Here is a 17,252-nt window from a genome sequence, read left to right as displayed (position 1 = left end):
CAACCTGGCTGTTTAAGTCTATAAAAGTTGGATTTTCATGTGAGGCAGTGAGTGTTCCCACTCTTTCCTCAATCATGCTACAGCTTGAATGCCTATCTCTATCGATGATTTGAATGATTTTTGTGGTTCTGGGGATAGAGTTCAGCGCCCTGAGCATGCTAGGCTAGTACTTTATCACTGCACTGCAAGCCTAGCTGTAGGTTATCGAGTTTGACCTCACAGGGATCTTGGGAGGACACAGGGAAGGAATGAGACCCTGTTTTTTAGGTAAGGTGAAACTGGTCCAAGTTTTCTGACTTCAAACCCTGCACTTTTGTTAAACTTGCTGATGAGCTCTGAGGGCAGACTTCCAGGCTTTGAAGCTAGAATTCTTTATCTAAAGTGCAACTGTGATTTCTGTCATGTCTCCAGGCGTTGACTGCTCATAATTGTCTGCAAATGGTCAGATGAGTGGTGTGTGTGTGTGTGTGTGTGTGAGTGAATATGAAATGTACAAAGTCAAGTATAGTTGTCTTAGTCCATCCTCTGTTGCTATAACAAAATACCTGATACCTGGTCATGTATTAAAGATAGAGGTTTCTTTAGACTACAGTGCTAGGGCCTGGGAAGTTCAAGGACCTGGTTCTGGTATTTGTATGATGTGTTGAAAAATGCATTCCTCAAGTTCACATGTTGGTGGTGTTTTAAAGAAGGGATATGGTGAGGGCCTCCATTCTGCATTATAATGTGTCAGAGAGGCATCACATGGCAAGACATGACAAGTGTACCAGAAAGGACTGCTTTTACAACACAGTCACCCCTTCAATAGCCTGCTGATTCATGAGTAGATTGATCATATCCCTTACTTAGATTCCATTTCTAAAATGTCATCAACATATGAACCCAAGGGATGCAGTTTTGAACACATGAGGTTTTCAGCCTTGTTTCTGGCTCTTTGATGAATGTAGCTCACAAGGATGTCCTTTTAAGGGAGTCACCATAAGCTAAAGCACCTGGTTGCTTGAAGAAGTAAACATGTAGCTAGGCCTTTGATGGAATAGATCTCAGACTTACTTAACCACAGCAATAACCATGCCAGTCACTCACATGTGACAGTACATATGTATATGTGTATATATAAGAATATAATATATATTGTTTTTATTTTTTAAATATCAATTCAGCAAGTTTAATGTAGGCATATGAGCCTAGCAAAAGACCTATATTTGTTTAATGTAATTTAACTTTATTTTATGTGTATATGGTATATGTGTGTGCACATGTGTGTGCGCATGTGTGTGTACATATGCGCATGTCTGAGTGTGCACTTAGAAGCTGAGGTCCAACGTCTTCCTCTATTTTTTGCCACATTATTTTGGACAATTTCAAATTTATTTTATTTTATGAATATGAGTGTTTTGCTTGCATGTATGTCTGTGCACCAAGCCTGTGTCTGGTGCCCGTGGAGATCAGAAGTGAACACTGGATCCCCTGGAACTGGAGTTATGGATGGCTGAAGGTGCTGGGAATTGAACTCAGGGTTTCTTTGAGAACAACACTAACCATTGAGCAATCTCCCCAGCCCCTAACCTTATTTTAGGAGTTATGGTCGCTCACTGAACCTGGAGCTAGCTCATGGATTTGGCTAGAAACCCTGGCCAAAGATCTTCAGGGATCCTCCTGTCTGCAAGGCCACAGCAGCGAGGCTCCAGATGTGAGCTCCTGCCCCTGGATCTCCTGTGGTGCCAGAGAACCAAACTCATGCTTTCACACTTGTGCAGCAACCACTTGTGACTGAGCCAAAGACCCAGAGAAACCTCGATTTTGCTGTTATTCCCTAGTTGGATCTACCATTACTGGCATATTATTTAACCTCGTTGGGCTCTAGCCATCCCATATGTAGAATTACAGGATTTGATCTGAATAATTTGCCTCTTAAAAAATATCCACCATTCTGCTTCTTTGGCCTTAAACTCAGTATGACATCATAGATGTCACTGAATATGCGTTGTATCCCTAACTCTGTAGCTAAGACTCACTTGCTCATCTTTCCAAACAAATGCTCTTCTGCTACATTTCTGGGATCTAATTTTTCCAATAAGGAAAAAAATATTAAAATGTAACTGATAGGCTAGAGCAGTGGTTCTCAACCTGTGGGTCGTGAGTCCTTTGGGGATAGACGACCCTTTTACAGGGTCATATGTCAGATATCTTGCATATCAGATATTTACACTTCACAACAGTGGCAAAATTATAGTTATGAAGTAGCAACAAAAATAATAACAAAATAATTTTATGGCTGCAGTCAGCACACCATGAGGAACTGTCTTAAAGGATCGCAGCATCAGGAAGGTTGAGAACCAGTGCTCTGGACTTTCCCCACTCAAAGCCTCATGATGACCTTGGTATTTTCAGGCCTGAACTTGTCCTAGGGGAAGGGAGGTGACCTTTCAAGGCACACAGGAGCTTAAGAGAACTACTGCTCAAACTCAAGGCCTCTTCTTTAAGACCAGTATTCTTTCCAAGTAGAACACTCAGCAACAAGAAGGAACCTTCTATTGCTCCCTTCTGCTTGGACAAATAATTCCAGGCATGGTGTAAGCAAATGCTGGGAAACATGTATCTTCTTTTAATGCTTTCATTGGGGTAGGACAGGGTAGGTTTATGTGATTTAAACCACTATCAAATCCTTCCCTGTGTTAGGAAGGTTGCTGACCACTGGGCTGGAGAGATGCACTTGAAGACACTCACTTTGGAAGGCTGAAGACCTGATTGGTCTTAGAAGCCAGGAAAAGGTAGAAGAAAAAAACTTGACCCCACAAATTGTCTTCTAACCTCTGTGTATTGTTGTACCATGCACCTGCTATCCTTCCACATCATACACAGACAGACAGACGGACAGGCAGGCAGACAGACAGACAGATCTGCAGAATAAATTAAAAATAAAAAGCCCTAAAAGACGTGGTCCATTTCCTCCCTGCACAGTATCTTAAGTCATTCTTTCTTGAACTTCCAGCTCAAAGCCACCTACTGTTTATTGTAAGTACTGCACTCTGCACTGTGTGTTTTTCCTGTCTTCTCTTGTCATGTAGGTCCCTTTTCACTGGCCTTTCCTGCCCCAGGAAGACATTTTCCTGAAGGGGGATTATTTATCAAATACATGTAGTCAAGTGTGTAATTCCACTTTACCCAGTATACACTGTTCATTGTTTACTCAAGATTCTTGTGTATTCTATACTCCTAGGGATAAAGAACCGGCCTGGGTCAGTGTCCTGTGAATTTAAGAATCAGGGGAATTGAGACTTCAGGCAAGAGGCACTAGCATTACAAAATCCTGTCTCCAGAGTCATTGTCATCTAGACATCAGGTTCTGGGGAGCTCTGGGGAGCTCTGGGGAGAGGAGACTGTGGCTGGAGCTGTGGCAGGCTGAGAGAATGGATGTCCAAGGCTGGACAGTTAGGGTGTGTCTGGTTTTTATCACTGCCATTCTAGTGGGGCTTCGATATTTCTCTGATGAGACTACACAGGTCCCAGGTGACACGAGCTGTTCTCCACACCAGTGACAGTAGTCACTAGGACCTCCTTTCAAGGAATGAAGCAAGAGCATCATTTAAAAGTGTATGTAACGCTGGACAGTGGTGGTGCATGCCTTTAATCCCAGCACTCATGAGGCAGAGGCAGGCGGATTTCTGAGTTCAAGGCTAGCCTGGTCTACAGAGTGAGTTCCAGGACAGCCAGGACTACACAGAGAAACCCTGCCTTGAAAAAACCAAAATAAATAAATAAATAAATAAATAAATAAATAAATAAATAAATAAATATGTATGCAACCATTACTGGCTCCTGCCTCACCTACTAGGTCATAGCCGCCTGTCCCTGCAGGGGTTTCCCATGGCTTTTCCACACCCACCATTTCTCCAGAGTTGAATTTAAGAGCCAGGGGAGAAACAGCTTGCTTTGACTTGCCTTCTTGTGTGAGGTCCCTACAATAAAAGAAGGGGAAGCCCGCAGTGCCCTCACTCACATTCTGCCTGAAGGGATTCTTTTACTCTTTTGCACTTAGCAGCTCTTTTAAAAAAGTCCTGGAAAGATGACTCAGTCTGTGGGTGATTTCAGAGTCCCTTGAACAATAGCCTTTCTACGGGCAGCATTTACGTGTTGCTGGTTTTTGAGCAGAAAAGCTTTTGGTCATCAGTTGAAGATGACAAGCGTGAGAATCCAGGAGCATGGGATGTAGGATAAATGTTATCAGAGTAAGGAATTTCAGTAATCGTGAGCTCTAGTGACAAGGTCTTAAGAGTTTTCTTAATGAACCATTATGAAATCATGTAACTTTATCTAATATTCACAAGCATCTCCGGCCGTTATTCTTCCCCACGCCCGTTTTATCACAAGTATGGCTCCTGGAGCAGTTGGGCAACTTCCTGTCTCCCTTTCTCTTCAATTGTTCCCTTACTTTCCACACAATACAACACCCCTGGCGTCCCTCGTGCCCTCCCTGCCTCGGACGTGTGATTAGCTATTCCTTCATGATGCTCTGACTTCCTGAGGGGAGTGGTGCTGAGGGACTTGGCCTGCTTGCGTGTTGCTGCTGGTATCTCGCTACTCCTAGACCTCAGACAGTGCTGTTTTTCTGGTGTCCCATCCAATATTGATATTTCCAAATACCACTATCCCCAAGAAGAATCTGGGTGTTGCAAAACTCCTGAGACCATCGAATTCCCTAGCTTTTCCTTGTAAACTTTCATATGGTTTATCTTTACTTCTCTGGTAACCACCCCAGGGTACCAAGCTATTGAAACACTGAAAAGCACACTGTTCTCTAAATCAGGCAGCATTGTGGAGGTGGAACACAGACAAACCAGCTGAGCAGAGCAGAGCAGAGCAGAGCTTTGCAGGAAGCCACTAGACAGTAAAGGCTTCTCTTAGGGAGTGTGAAAGAGCCACACCTCTCCTCACTCTCAGCAACACTTGGAACATAAACTATCAGTTTTAAGGCTGCAGAGGGCATGAACTCGGTAAATGGGTCTAGCTAGGGTGAGTTGATGTCATAAGGTTTGTTGCATGTGATCTAACTCAGCCTTGTCTTTATCAGAGTGCTACAGGTTGCCGCAAACTTTTAGTTAATATCCAAATTTTTGAAAAAAAAAAAAGAATTGATCCTGACATTTTTGTGGAACCAAGTTTTCATTTGTACGGGGGTGATAATTCTTCCAGTCTTTTCTCTGTCACCAGCTGCTGAATGGGGTGCTGTCTATCTTTTGTAAATAAAGCAAGGCACCAAATGGTAGTTTCTCTGCATTTTTAACTTCATAAGACAAACAAACAAATAAAAAACCAAAACGATGACAACCAAACCACCACCAATAAAACTAAACAAACACAAACAAAAATCGTGTAAAATCAGTGACCTCCATTCAACTCACGTCTGTGTTCCCTGTGCTGGGTTTCTTACAAGGCATGCCACCATGGCAGGCTTAAAAAAAACAAAAACAAACAAACAAGCAAACAAACAAAAACCCCAACAATGACAAATCCCCATAGACTGTGAAATCAAATTCAGGTCCTCATGCTTACAAGTCAAACATTTTACTGACTGGGCCAAAATTAAGGGGAAAGTGTTCGCAACGATGAGTTTAGGATGGTTATCCGGACTATTTTGTGGTTTGACCGCTCCTCCACACCCCCTCGCTCCCGGCCCCTCCCCTTCCCTTCTTTCTTCCTTCAATAATGACTCTCAATCACTATCTTTTTCCTAGGACATTTATTTATTCATTGCTCACCAGAGGAAGGCCTTTACCAGCGGTGATCTTTTTGAGAGCCACTGCCTTCTGCATAGGGAACGGACTCCTTCAAGCCTACTACCTGGTTTACTGCGCAGAATACCCAGAGGAGTGGTACACAGATGTGCGGTTTAGCTTCGGTGAGTGAGGGACTGTCTCCCATCCCTTCCCAGGTAACACCGGTCCCATGGTCCCACGGTGTCAGTCATAGTTGTCTCCTCTCATCCTACTACTGCAGCCTCCCCACAGTCTCCCTTCCCACTCACACTGCTTCTCCGTCCTGTCTTTCCCTGTAAGGCAGCCAAGGGACATTGTTCAAACACTCGTCTTGTCATTTCCCATCTCAAAATGGTTTAATAGATTTCTACCGCACCTAAGAAACAGGTTCCCTGCCTATAAAAACCAAATGCTCCCAGTCTTTTCAATTTGGTAGTTTTTCCTGCTCCCCTTCACTTTGTTTTCTGTGCTATCCCCAGAAGCCTGTTCTGTCTCAGCGCTTCTGTCCAGGATGCTCCGTTTCCTAGAATGTTCTGCCTGTCTGAGCTTTGAGGCTGGCCCCATTCCCTCGCTTCGTTCCTCTCTCTACCTATTTACCCCTCCTCAGAGAGGCTTTTCCTAAACATATTACCTGAAATAATTGACGAACTCGATCGTTAAAAATTTCCCCTATTTTCCGTGAAAGAGGAGGAGGAAAGAGGGTAAGAGTCAGAAGGGACAGAGGCACCAAGAAACCAAGGTCCTCTAAATCAACACAAGCAAAGCTCATACGAACTCACAGAGACTGAAGCAGCACGCACAGGGCCAACATGGGTCTGCACCAGGTCCTCTGTGTGTATTTTATGTTTTCCATGGATTCCTGAGTGTGCAAACAAATGTGTCTCTGATTCCTGTGCCTTCTCTTGGGCTCTTTTCCTTCTCTGCCTTGTCCAAGTTCAATGTGATAGTTTTTGTTTTATATTTTATATCTTATATATTTTGTTATATTTAGAATGAATGAATGAATGAATGAATGAATGAATGAATGAATACCTAGCCACTAGGGTAAAGGTTAACAACTGAGCTGTGATTTATACCTGCTGGAATAGGGAAAATCAATTTTCTCCAGTGGAGTGACTCTAGGCATATCAGCCACTCCAGGACAGGCCTCAAGTTCAGGAGTAGCTGACCTAAATATAATAGAGACAATGGATTCCACAGGGGTTTGTTTGTTTGTTTGTTTGTTTTTGTGTGTGCCTATGCTTTCATTTGGTTACAGTTTGGTGGTTTTTTTTGGGGGGGGGATGTTGTTTTCCTGATTTTTAGGAAGGGGTTGCTGTAGTAGATTTTTGTGTTTTGAGAAAGAACTTAAAGTTGGGTGGGTAGAGGGGGGAGGGTCTGGAGGAACTTGGAGGTGGGAAAGAATTTACTTAGAATATATTTAAATTTTAAAAATAATCTTAAATAATAAAGGATACGATAAAAATTTCCCCTATTTTATTTGTGTGTATGTGCGTGTTTCTGTGTACCTGCATGCAGGTGCACATGGAGACCAGAGATGAATTGTGGGGGCTACCCTCAGGACAGCTGCCTGCAGTGTTTTCTGAGGCAAGGCCTCTTGCTGAAATTGGAGCTGTTTATATGTCTAGACTTATATGTCTATATATGTAATATATAATTATAATATATGTGATATATAATATATACTACATATTATACAGTATATGTAGTATATACATATATAGTATATATATATATGATATATCATATATATATATGATATATACATTACATATATTATATGTGTGACAGAGAATACCATGGATCTGCTTCTCTCTGTGTCCCCTTTGCTGAGTTTAAAAATTTTATGTCACCATGCCGGCTTTTGAAGGAAGGAAACTCAGGCCCTCATGCTTGCAAGCCAAGAACTTTACAGACTGAGCCATTTCCCTGGTCACCTCCCCTCATGTTTGTAAGGAGAATCGAGGTCCAGGACATTTGAGTTCTTTGTTTAGTATCTTGGCTCATGTAAAACAACAGTAGGTCACTAGAGAGCATGCTGGATCCTTTTTAACATCCCAAGTCACAGTCCACCTATTGGCTCACTACTCTTGGCTGTCTTTAGAACCAGTTCCTGCTGGACTCTCTTCTCCCTAGTTACGTTAGCTTTGGCCTACATCAAGCCATAGTTATGTCTAGGCTGGATGTCTGCAGTCAGTAACCCCTGCACTGAGAATCCTGTCCCATAGTGCCCTATGGCCTGTTCTTCATGCTAGTCAAAGAACAGTCAAAAACTCACAAAGGACCAGAGGTTTCACTGCCACACATGCCCTGTAAGGTGTTGTCTGTCCACAAAACAAAGAAATGAGACAAACAACAAAGAAGGAATCTCTCTGGGTTAAATAAAAATAATTACGAGCTGGGGAGATATCTTAGCAGTAAGAGCACTTGCTGCTCTTCCAGAGGACCCAAGTTCAGTTCCCAGCACCCTTTTTTGGTGACTCACAACTGCCCATGACTCTAGTTTCAGGGGCTCTGGGCCCTTTTCTTGACTTCTGCCTTCTGCAGACACCTGCACATGTGTGACACACAGACATGCATACACATACACGTACATACATGAAAAAGTAAGTCTTGCAAAATTAAAAACACAAAACAAATAGATGTGAACACTTGTATAGTATGATCTTTTTATTTATTTATTTATTTGATTATTTAAATCAAATCGTAATTTTTACTTATTCACACAGGGGTTATAAACACAAAAAGGCAGGATGTGGGGAAGGGGATGACACAGGGGATGTGTGGGTGTTCAGGGGGAGTACAGATATCTTTCAGAACAGGGTATCGGCTGGGTGAAGGTTCAGGGGATAGGTCGCTATGACTCTGCCTATGATTCACTTGTCCTTATCTTAGTTGGTACTATCTGCCGAGGCTACCTATTTACAAGGTCTATGATTACTCAGGCAGGTAAATTAGTATGATATTTTTTATGTAAGAATGAGATAGAAAGAAAATGTATATAAATGGGAAAAGATTATTGGAGTTATAAAACTCCCTATTGTGCCTCAAAGTAAAGAACTGGGAGCGGGTAGGCTGAGATTTCCCCTCAGGTGATGACACTTTGTTACTTAATTCAGAAGGAAGTACACTGTAGGCTGGAGAGATGGATTATAGTAATTAAGAGCACTTGCCACTCTTTCGGAGGACTTGGATTTGGTTCACAGCACCCGCATGGCAGCTCATAGTCACCAGTGACTCCAGACACTCACAGGTACAACACATGCGTGCTGAGCCAGCAAGCTCCAGGTTCTGTAAGACACCTGGTCTCAAAAAACTAGGTGGATGGCACACACACACACACACACACACACACACACACACACACACGAGACAATAAAAAGGAGGAAAATGCACTGAAGAGTTAAATTGAGAACAAGTCCTTATGTAGTGAACTGGTAATGTAACTACACCGAAAACATCTTAAACCAGTTCACAAGAAATAAAGCAGATAGAGCCACGAGCAAATTATCTTGTCACATCTGGCAAAAGGAACAGTCCCAGGAATTACTGTTTATTTTTCTCAAGACAGTCTTCTGAATAAGAAAAAAAAAAGGCTGGGATAGATGAAAAAGGCTCCAATGGACACAACAACCAGAAGCCAGCTGTGGCTCTATTTGACCTGACCTTGGTTTATTCAAACCACCTATAAGAGGCATTTCAGGGACGTCTGAGGGAACTGGCCTGCAAGTTACCTGGTGAAGTGCTAGATCAGGTGAAAACAGAAGGATGTGTGGGAAGGTGTTTAATGTGGTGATCTGGGGAGGTAGGAATGTGTAATTTGCTTCTGTTAACACCAACTAATGCCTCGTATTCTAAATATATGTACACCACGTTTACAGCAGTACTAAACAGAAATGAGATCCCACTTCTCCCAAGCTTAACACCTACGAATGATTTCTAGAAGTCTTGTAGTTTCTCCACCTGCCAACAGCATTCACTTCATTAAACCATTGCCTTGAGCATGATATTTATATTTGACTACAAAGAATGCAGTCACATTTTTTGTGAATAAAGTTTGTTCTTAGACAATTTCATACATGCATATGGTTGCCTTTCAGCTTTCACAGTGGGGCATGACAGAGAGGAAGAGAGCAGACCATCGAATGAGCCAGCCAGCTGGTCACTGGTGAACAAGCCGAGTGCTTGATGCTAGTCATTGATTTATTACACTGATGCTTACGTAGATACACACAGTGCTGTCACCACCTGCTTGCCTCCCTCCTCCCATCTCTGTTCAGCACAATTCTCTGTGAGAACTGTTGTTCTACCCTCGGAAATAGTACAACCTCTCTTCCTGGAAGGCTTCAGTTCCTATCATTCTTAGATTTAGCAATTAAATGACCCTCCCTTTATTTTAAGAAAAAAGCCAGGTAGTGGTGGCATGTGCCTTTAATACCAGCACTTGGGAGGCAGAGGCAAGTGGATCTCTATGAGTTTAAGGTCAGCCTAGTCTACAGAATAAGATCCAGGACAGCTAGGGTTACACAGAGAAACTCTCTCTCAAAAAACACAAACCAAAACCAAAACCAAAAGAACCAACAAAATAAAACAAAACAAAACAACCCCCCCCAATCAAAACCAACCAACCATCCAACCAAAAAACAAAAAAATAACAAAAAACAACCAACCAAACAATCCCCCAACAACCTATCTTGTGTGATAAATACCAAGTCAAAGCAAACCTTTTGACCCATCTCCTTTCTTCTTTGCCAAGGTGTCTTCTTATTTATTTTGGGAATGGGAATCAACATCCATAGTGACTACATGCTGCGCCAGCTTAGGAAACCTGGAGAAGTCATCTATAGGATTCCACAAGGTAATGCCTTCCCTGAGCCAAGGGTCCTGTTGTTCACTGGAGCCTGCCCCAGTGATTAACAAAGCGGGAGGGGTAATATATTTAAATGGGTAATTGTGAACTCCTTGTTATCTGAAGAGATAAGTTAGACCATTCATGATGTTCATAGATAACCAGACCCTTTTCGAAAGACAGGGATCCCTCACAAAGTCAAAGGTGTCATGGGCAGAAAGGTAGGGAAACAGTGTCATCCTTACGAAAAGCAACAGAAAGAAGCTTGCTCCTTGTGTCAGCTCGCTGACAGCTGGGGCAAAATACTAGACAGAGTGACGTCAGCTCACAGTGTCAAGGTGGGTAAGGTTAGCCTTGTCATGGCAGGAACATGGGGTGACTTGCTTACATCTCCAGAGCAGCTAGAAAGTGGAGAACTTGGGCAGACACCAGGCTATCTCTCCCTCTCTAGCCCACACCTGATAGCCTTCCACCTGCTAGCAAGGACCTCTGGCCAAAAAGGTTCTATACCCTCTGAAACGGTGCCACCAGCTGGGGACAAAGTGTTCACACATGAATCTGTGGGCAGTACTCACATTCCAAACATACCAACACTTTTAAACGTCGGCTTAATAATTAAGTAAAGATGAACTGAGACAGTTCTTAAAAAACCAGATTGTCAAGGTCAGTTTCCAATGGAGTTATGAGATCGAGAGAGAATGACTTAAAAGCACATTGTAATGTAATCACAGAAGGAGAAAAGCTGTTTTGGTCACAACTTTCCTAGTTTCATGTGTCTCATAAAGTTTGAGTGTGGGTATATTGAATGTCACTAGACATATCTTGATTTCTAAATAGTTCTGAGAGAGGAAATATCTTGTGGGATATCTCAGCATCAGCAGAGGTTTTCCAACCCAAATATTTTCTGCTTTCAACTTGAACAGTGTATAGTGCAGGCAGCCAGGTGGTGGATGATCAAAGAGTCAGAGAAGAGTCACATTATTTCTCACACATGTTTTTATTTCAATGCCATGTGTTGTCTCACTTTGTGGGACTGGTGTGCACCATAATGGTTGACCTTTGGACTTGCCAGGGAAAGGCTTAGGAAGGCAAGGAGCTGCCTGAAGATGTTCTTTAATGGAACAAGACAAAAAACAGGTCATCTGCACCTTTTGCTTGTTTTGGTCGAAGCTGGTGGTCCAACAGTTGTAAAGAAACCTGTACAAAGTCCATCAGTAGATGGGGCCGCTCCTCAGGATTCCAGAATGTTCTACAGGCAAGGAACTGTTATTGCTTCGTTTTCCCATATCTCTGAAAAGCTTCCTCTGAATGCTGTCTGTGGAGGGAGCCTCCTACCTTACATTTATTTACCGGTCTTTGTGTGTTTTGGAATGAGATACAGGGATGCAGTGTCACAGTAACGCTGTTCTGAGTGCTGTGTTTTTTGATTCTTCTGCATACAGGTGGCTTGTTTACGTATGTTTCTGGAGCCAATTTCCTGGGCGAGATTATTGAATGGATGGGCTACGCCTTGGCCACTTGGTCTGTTCCAGCCCTTGCTTTTGCATTTTTCACACTTTGTTTCCTGGGGATGCAAGCTTTTTACCACCACAGGTAAACTTTTAACAGAAGCCTGTCTTAGTTTTTTTTCTTGTCGTTCTGATAAAATACTGCACACAAAACAAAAACAAAAACAAAAATAATGTAAGGAAGAAAGGGCTCATTTGGCTTGCTCTTCTGGGCTATGTGTGTCACATTGCCTTCAGAGTCAAAAGCAGAAAGCAAATGAATCAATGCACAAATGCTCTTCTCAGCTTGCCCCTCTCCATTTAGACAGTCCAGGGTCCCCCATCAGGGAATGGTCTTGCCAGAATTAAGACAGGTCTTCCCACATCAATGAACTTAACCAGGACAACCCTTTACAAGCATTTCTCTGAGGCTATCCTTAATATAAACAGTCCCTCACAGGTGTGACCGGACTGACTCCTAAGGGTCAAGTCGACAGTTAATAGTGTCACAAGGTCATTGCATCCACATAATATTCGTCTCCAAATAAGATTTATCACCACTTGGCTGGAAACTTCAGATAATGGGATAAGAGGTGAAAGAAATGTCACGCTTCAGTTCAGTTCTCTTCCATTGTATTTCTTGATGTGTCCTCCAGGGATGAGACCATTGCCAGCCATAATTAAGTAAGGAAAGCAGGTGAGCCCCGAGTGCTCCATCTGCTGGTATATGTTGGAACTGCAGGCATTTAAGGTCTCATTCCGCCGCAACACTCCCACCCCCGCCCTCCCTTGGAGAGTTGATCTAACTTATCATTAATCCATTAGACAGGAGTAGAGCAGGGCTAGGGACCATTGAGACCCTGTCCTCTCAAGATAGGAGGTGATAGGATGTCACCTGCTTACTTTCAAGTAGCTTTTGTAGAAAAGAGAATGCCTAGAGACCAAGAAGGAACACATGGAGTAAAGAACAGGGGCTGAGTGCATCTTTCACTTCCGTGTCTCTGCCTCGCTTCAGTGTCTTTGCCTGGCTAATGATTTTTCTAATAGGTTTTAGGATTAAATTAGGCACAAACTCCTTCTGATCAGAAACGGAGACCAGTTTGGAAATAGGCAAAGCAGCAGTTTCTCCTGTGTGACCTAGTCCTATCACTTCCTGTCTCGAAAGGGACAGGGTTTCAAGGTTCACAGCCTTTGAGAGACATCAATCGCAACATCCCTCCCACTTCAGGAGAACCTGCTGCCCATCAGAGGCAGTGAACGAATGGTCAGGGCACTGCCTGGTGCACGGAAGGTCTCTGAAAAGCATAGACAAGAGTTCTCAGTAATTCCACCAGAAGTTTCCAGCTGGTGCAATATCAAAATCCAATTGAGGCCATCTGGTTATATCCCTCCTAGGAGGAGAGGCAGGGGTGTCTCTTTTACTAGGACCAAGAGGGCTTTGTGAAGGTACTCATGAAGGAAGGGCAGGCGATGGCGGGGGAGGCTGAGCACACAGGGTCTTTTTCAAGCCAAAGCAGGGCAGACCGGGCTCTTCTGGCACATACAATCGTTTTTGTCTTCCAGTTCAAACCCAAAGCACTTTAGCAGAGTGTATTGTGTATTTATTATGCCTTGAGGGCCATTAGTTTCAACTAGTTAAGAGGACAGCTTGGTCACCCAGGGTAAAGGCTTCACGTAAGAGGCGTTAATCTACTCAGGCTGTTACGGGAAAGGACCTCCAGCTTCATGGCTCAGAGCAAGGGAAAAATCCATCTTTTCAGAATTCTGGAGACCAGAGGTTTGGCCTTAAGGTATATGCAGGGTTGTGCACTCTGGAATGGCTCAAAGAAGCCTTCCTTGCTTCTTTCTGTTCAGTTCTGGTGGAGACTCACTCTTCTTGGATCCCTTCGATGGCTGGGGTAGACGCCTCATTCTGTTCTCTGCCAATCTTTCTGTGACCTTCTTATCCCGTGTTTCCTCCGTGTCTGTTTTCAGATCTATGGGATTAAGGGTCCACCCTGCATCTATGTGAGCTATTTTAATTAATTACACATGTAATGACCTTAGTTCCAAAATAAGACTGCATCGTCAGGCGTTGGGAGTTAGGACTGCAACCTATCTTTTAGGAAGCAAAATGAGATCCATAGCAATAGTTACATCTCCAAACTTAAGAAACGGATATTTTTCAAAAGATGCTGCCGATTCTCTGAAGTTAACTTTGTCCATGCTTTTTGCAAATTTCATTTGTTTTTAGCAGGTGTTTAGTTAGACACGATAATGAGCCTCCTGGCATTTTATGCATACATAATGTATTTGATTATATCCATCTTTTATTTCTCTTTGTTGTTCTCTTCTTGCTCTTACATGTTTTTGCCTTATTTTCTTTCTTTTTTTTTTTAAGATTTATTTATTTATTATATATGAATACACTGTAGCTGTCTTCAGACACACCAGAAGAGGGCATCAGATCTCATTACAGATGGTTGTGAGCCACCATGTGGTTGCTGGGATTTGAACTCAGGACCTCTGGAAGTACAGTCAGTGCTCTTAACCACTGAGCCATCTCTCCAGCCCCTTGCCTTATTTTCAAAGGTGTACTTTTATTTTATTTACATGTGTTTTGTGTGTGTGTGTGTGTGTATGCACATGTGTGTGGGCACTCAGAAGACAGCATCAGATATTGGAGCTGAGTTACAGGCAAGGATTTTCGAGTCACTGGACGTGCGTGCTGGGAACCAAACTCAGGTTCTCTAGAAGGGCAACAAGTGCTTTTGACTGCTGAGCTCTCCCGCTAGCTCCATTGACTTACCTCTCATGACTGAGTGAGCCTCACTAGAGTTGGTTACAGGGTCCTCAGTAAGGAATTATTTATGAGAGCATGGTGTCCTTACTGGTGGCCACACCACCAATGGAATAAAACATCTCTCCCTTCCCCCAGCCACTATTAGCTGCCTACAGATCCTCAGGGAGGTGTTGGCCTTGTGAACTCCTTCCTACTAGCTATGATTCCCTGCCTGTAGGTCCTAGGGGGAGGGTCATGGCAGGATATTGACAGGCTCTATCTTGTGCAGGTTTTATGTGGGTGATGTCAATGGCTGTAGACTCAGGAGTGTGATGGTGATGCCTTGTTCTATAAATGACTACTCCATTCCGTCTCCCAGGTCTCACATCCCCCTGTCCCAGCTTCTGTGATGCTCCCGAGCCTTGGAAAGGGTGATCCACTCATGGCTGGGCGCTTAGCAGTTCCTGATTCTCAGTACTGTGACGCATTATGAGTCTTTGCCGTTATTGCTGCCCACTGCAAAAAGGAACTTCTCTGAGTAAAGCTGACTGATGGTAGCACTGATCTGTGGATATAAACAGAATCATTAGAGAGCGCTTTGGTGGGCACAGCTTCTCCATTTAGCAAAACAGTTGTAGTAACGTCTCTATTCGGGCCTCTGGCCTCCCCAGCTGTGGGCTTTTGCACTAGATTTTAGAGTTCCAGATGTGGATGTCCTCCTAAGGAGCAGGCCTCAGGTCCAACCAGAGAGTAGTTGGTTATCTTCATCACTGACTTGCCACTATTACACCAATTGGCCAAAGTTTTTGGGAGGCTTTGGCTTCTTGTAGTTTTCAGCAAAGTGAGCTCAAGCAAGTACTTTCTTTTTGCCTATTAAAAATCTGGTGAAATATGCATATCATAAAATCTACCACTTTAACAGTTTTTAAATGTAAACTTGAGTGACAGCAAGTATGTTTGTAAAACCATCACCACTACCCTCTGGATATTACTTTGTATTTATCTGCACACAAATGGCTAACATTTTCAAGGAGCAGACTGTAGAAAAGGGTGGATGATGGGCACATGGTCCCCAGGAATGGTCAGGTGCTAAATAACTGGGTTGACTTGTGTAAGTTGTGAAACTCAACTGTTGGCCACTACTCTGTTGCATTTAAAATTAATCCTTTCTTTCTTGTCTTCTTAGGTTCTACCTCAAGATGTTTAAGGATTATCCTAAATCTAGGAAAGCCCTTATTCCATTCATCTTTTAAAGAACCCCAATTTTAAGGGACAAAATTTCTATGGAGAAATTGTCCAGCTGCTAAAACTATAAACTGTAACCTGTAACTGAAGTGTCTTGCTCGAGTATATATATGACGATGTATGTGTTAATAGGTCTCTTGTTATTCCAGCTGCTTGAGGCATGCAGAGTCATGCCTGCTCAGCCTGTACTCCTGTCTGCCTAGAGAGCTCTCACCTAATTTCCTTTTGGAGCCTCATAGGGGCCATTTTCTTCTTAGCTAGCCCATCTGGATGCTTCCTGATTCTCCATTTTCCCCCATGTATGATCTGAAGATGTGACTGTTTTCTTATACTGTGTCACTTTTGGGAAGTTCTGCAGTCAAAACCCTTTGGGCTGACATAACAAAAAATGAAATTATAACATTTGCAGGAAAGTGGATGGAACTGGAAATTATTATATTAAGCAATCTAACCCTGACTCAGAAAGACAAATACTGCATGTTTTTCTAATATTCAGGTTCTAGATAGTAATGTATATATATGTATGTATATGTTTATATGTGTGTGTTGGGGGTCATATAGTTCATTGATTTAGAAAGAAGATCATGAGAAAAGAAAAAGAGGTCTTGTGGGGAAGAAAGAAGAAGGAAATAAAATTTGTGTGGCATAAATGCAGAGAGAGGCTACTGCAGGAGGAAGGGGAGCAGCAGGAGAAATGTAGGAGAGCAGGGGAGGAGGACTGGCAAAAATAAAGTATGCATGAAAATGCCATAATGAAACCAATTACTTTGTATGTTGGTTTAAAAAACAAACCAACCAATAAGCCAGCCAGCCAGTCAACTAAACAATCAATCAACTAACCAATCAACCAACCAACCGCCCATCAACCAACCAACCAACCAACCAACCAACCAACAAGGTAACCAATCAGCTTATCAACCAACAAGCCAGCCAGCCAAATAGTCAACCAACTAACCAACCAACCAACCAACTTATCAACCAACAAGCCAACTAACCAACCAACCAACCAACCAACCAACCAACCAACCAACCAACTTATCAACCAACAAGCCAACCAACCAATCAATCAACCAACTAATCGAACAACTAATTAACCAACGAACCAACCAACCAACCAACCAACCAACCAACCAACCAACCAACCAACCAAC

The 17,252-nt window shown here is 42.9% G+C and overlaps 1 protein-coding gene across 1 annotated transcript in view; it reads left to right on the top strand.

Moving 5' to 3' along the window:
- Srd5a2 (steroid 5 alpha-reductase 2) overlaps positions 1-16,287 on the top strand; it is a 34,806-nt gene extending 18,519 nt beyond the window's left edge. The window contains exons 2-5 of the mRNA XM_028779011.1: positions 5,739-5,902; positions 10,516-10,617; positions 12,051-12,201; positions 16,043-16,287. Of these exons, the coding sequence (XP_028634844.1) occupies positions 5,739-5,902; positions 10,516-10,617; positions 12,051-12,201; positions 16,043-16,109 (484 nt within the window). The 3' untranslated portion in view covers positions 16,110-16,287. The remainder of the gene's footprint in view (positions 1-5,738; positions 5,903-10,515; positions 10,618-12,050; positions 12,202-16,042) is intronic.
- The last annotated feature ends 965 nt before the right edge of the window (positions 16,288-17,252 follow it).

This window comes from Grammomys surdaster, unplaced genomic scaffold (assembly GCF_004785775.1).
Source record: "Grammomys surdaster isolate TR1022 unplaced genomic scaffold, NIH_TR_1.0 343, whole genome shotgun sequence".
Classification (NCBI taxonomy): Eukaryota; Metazoa; Chordata; class Mammalia; order Rodentia; family Muridae; genus Grammomys; species Grammomys surdaster.
Note: the sequence above shows the minus strand (reverse complement) of the source record. Positions and strands in the feature narration are given on the sequence as shown.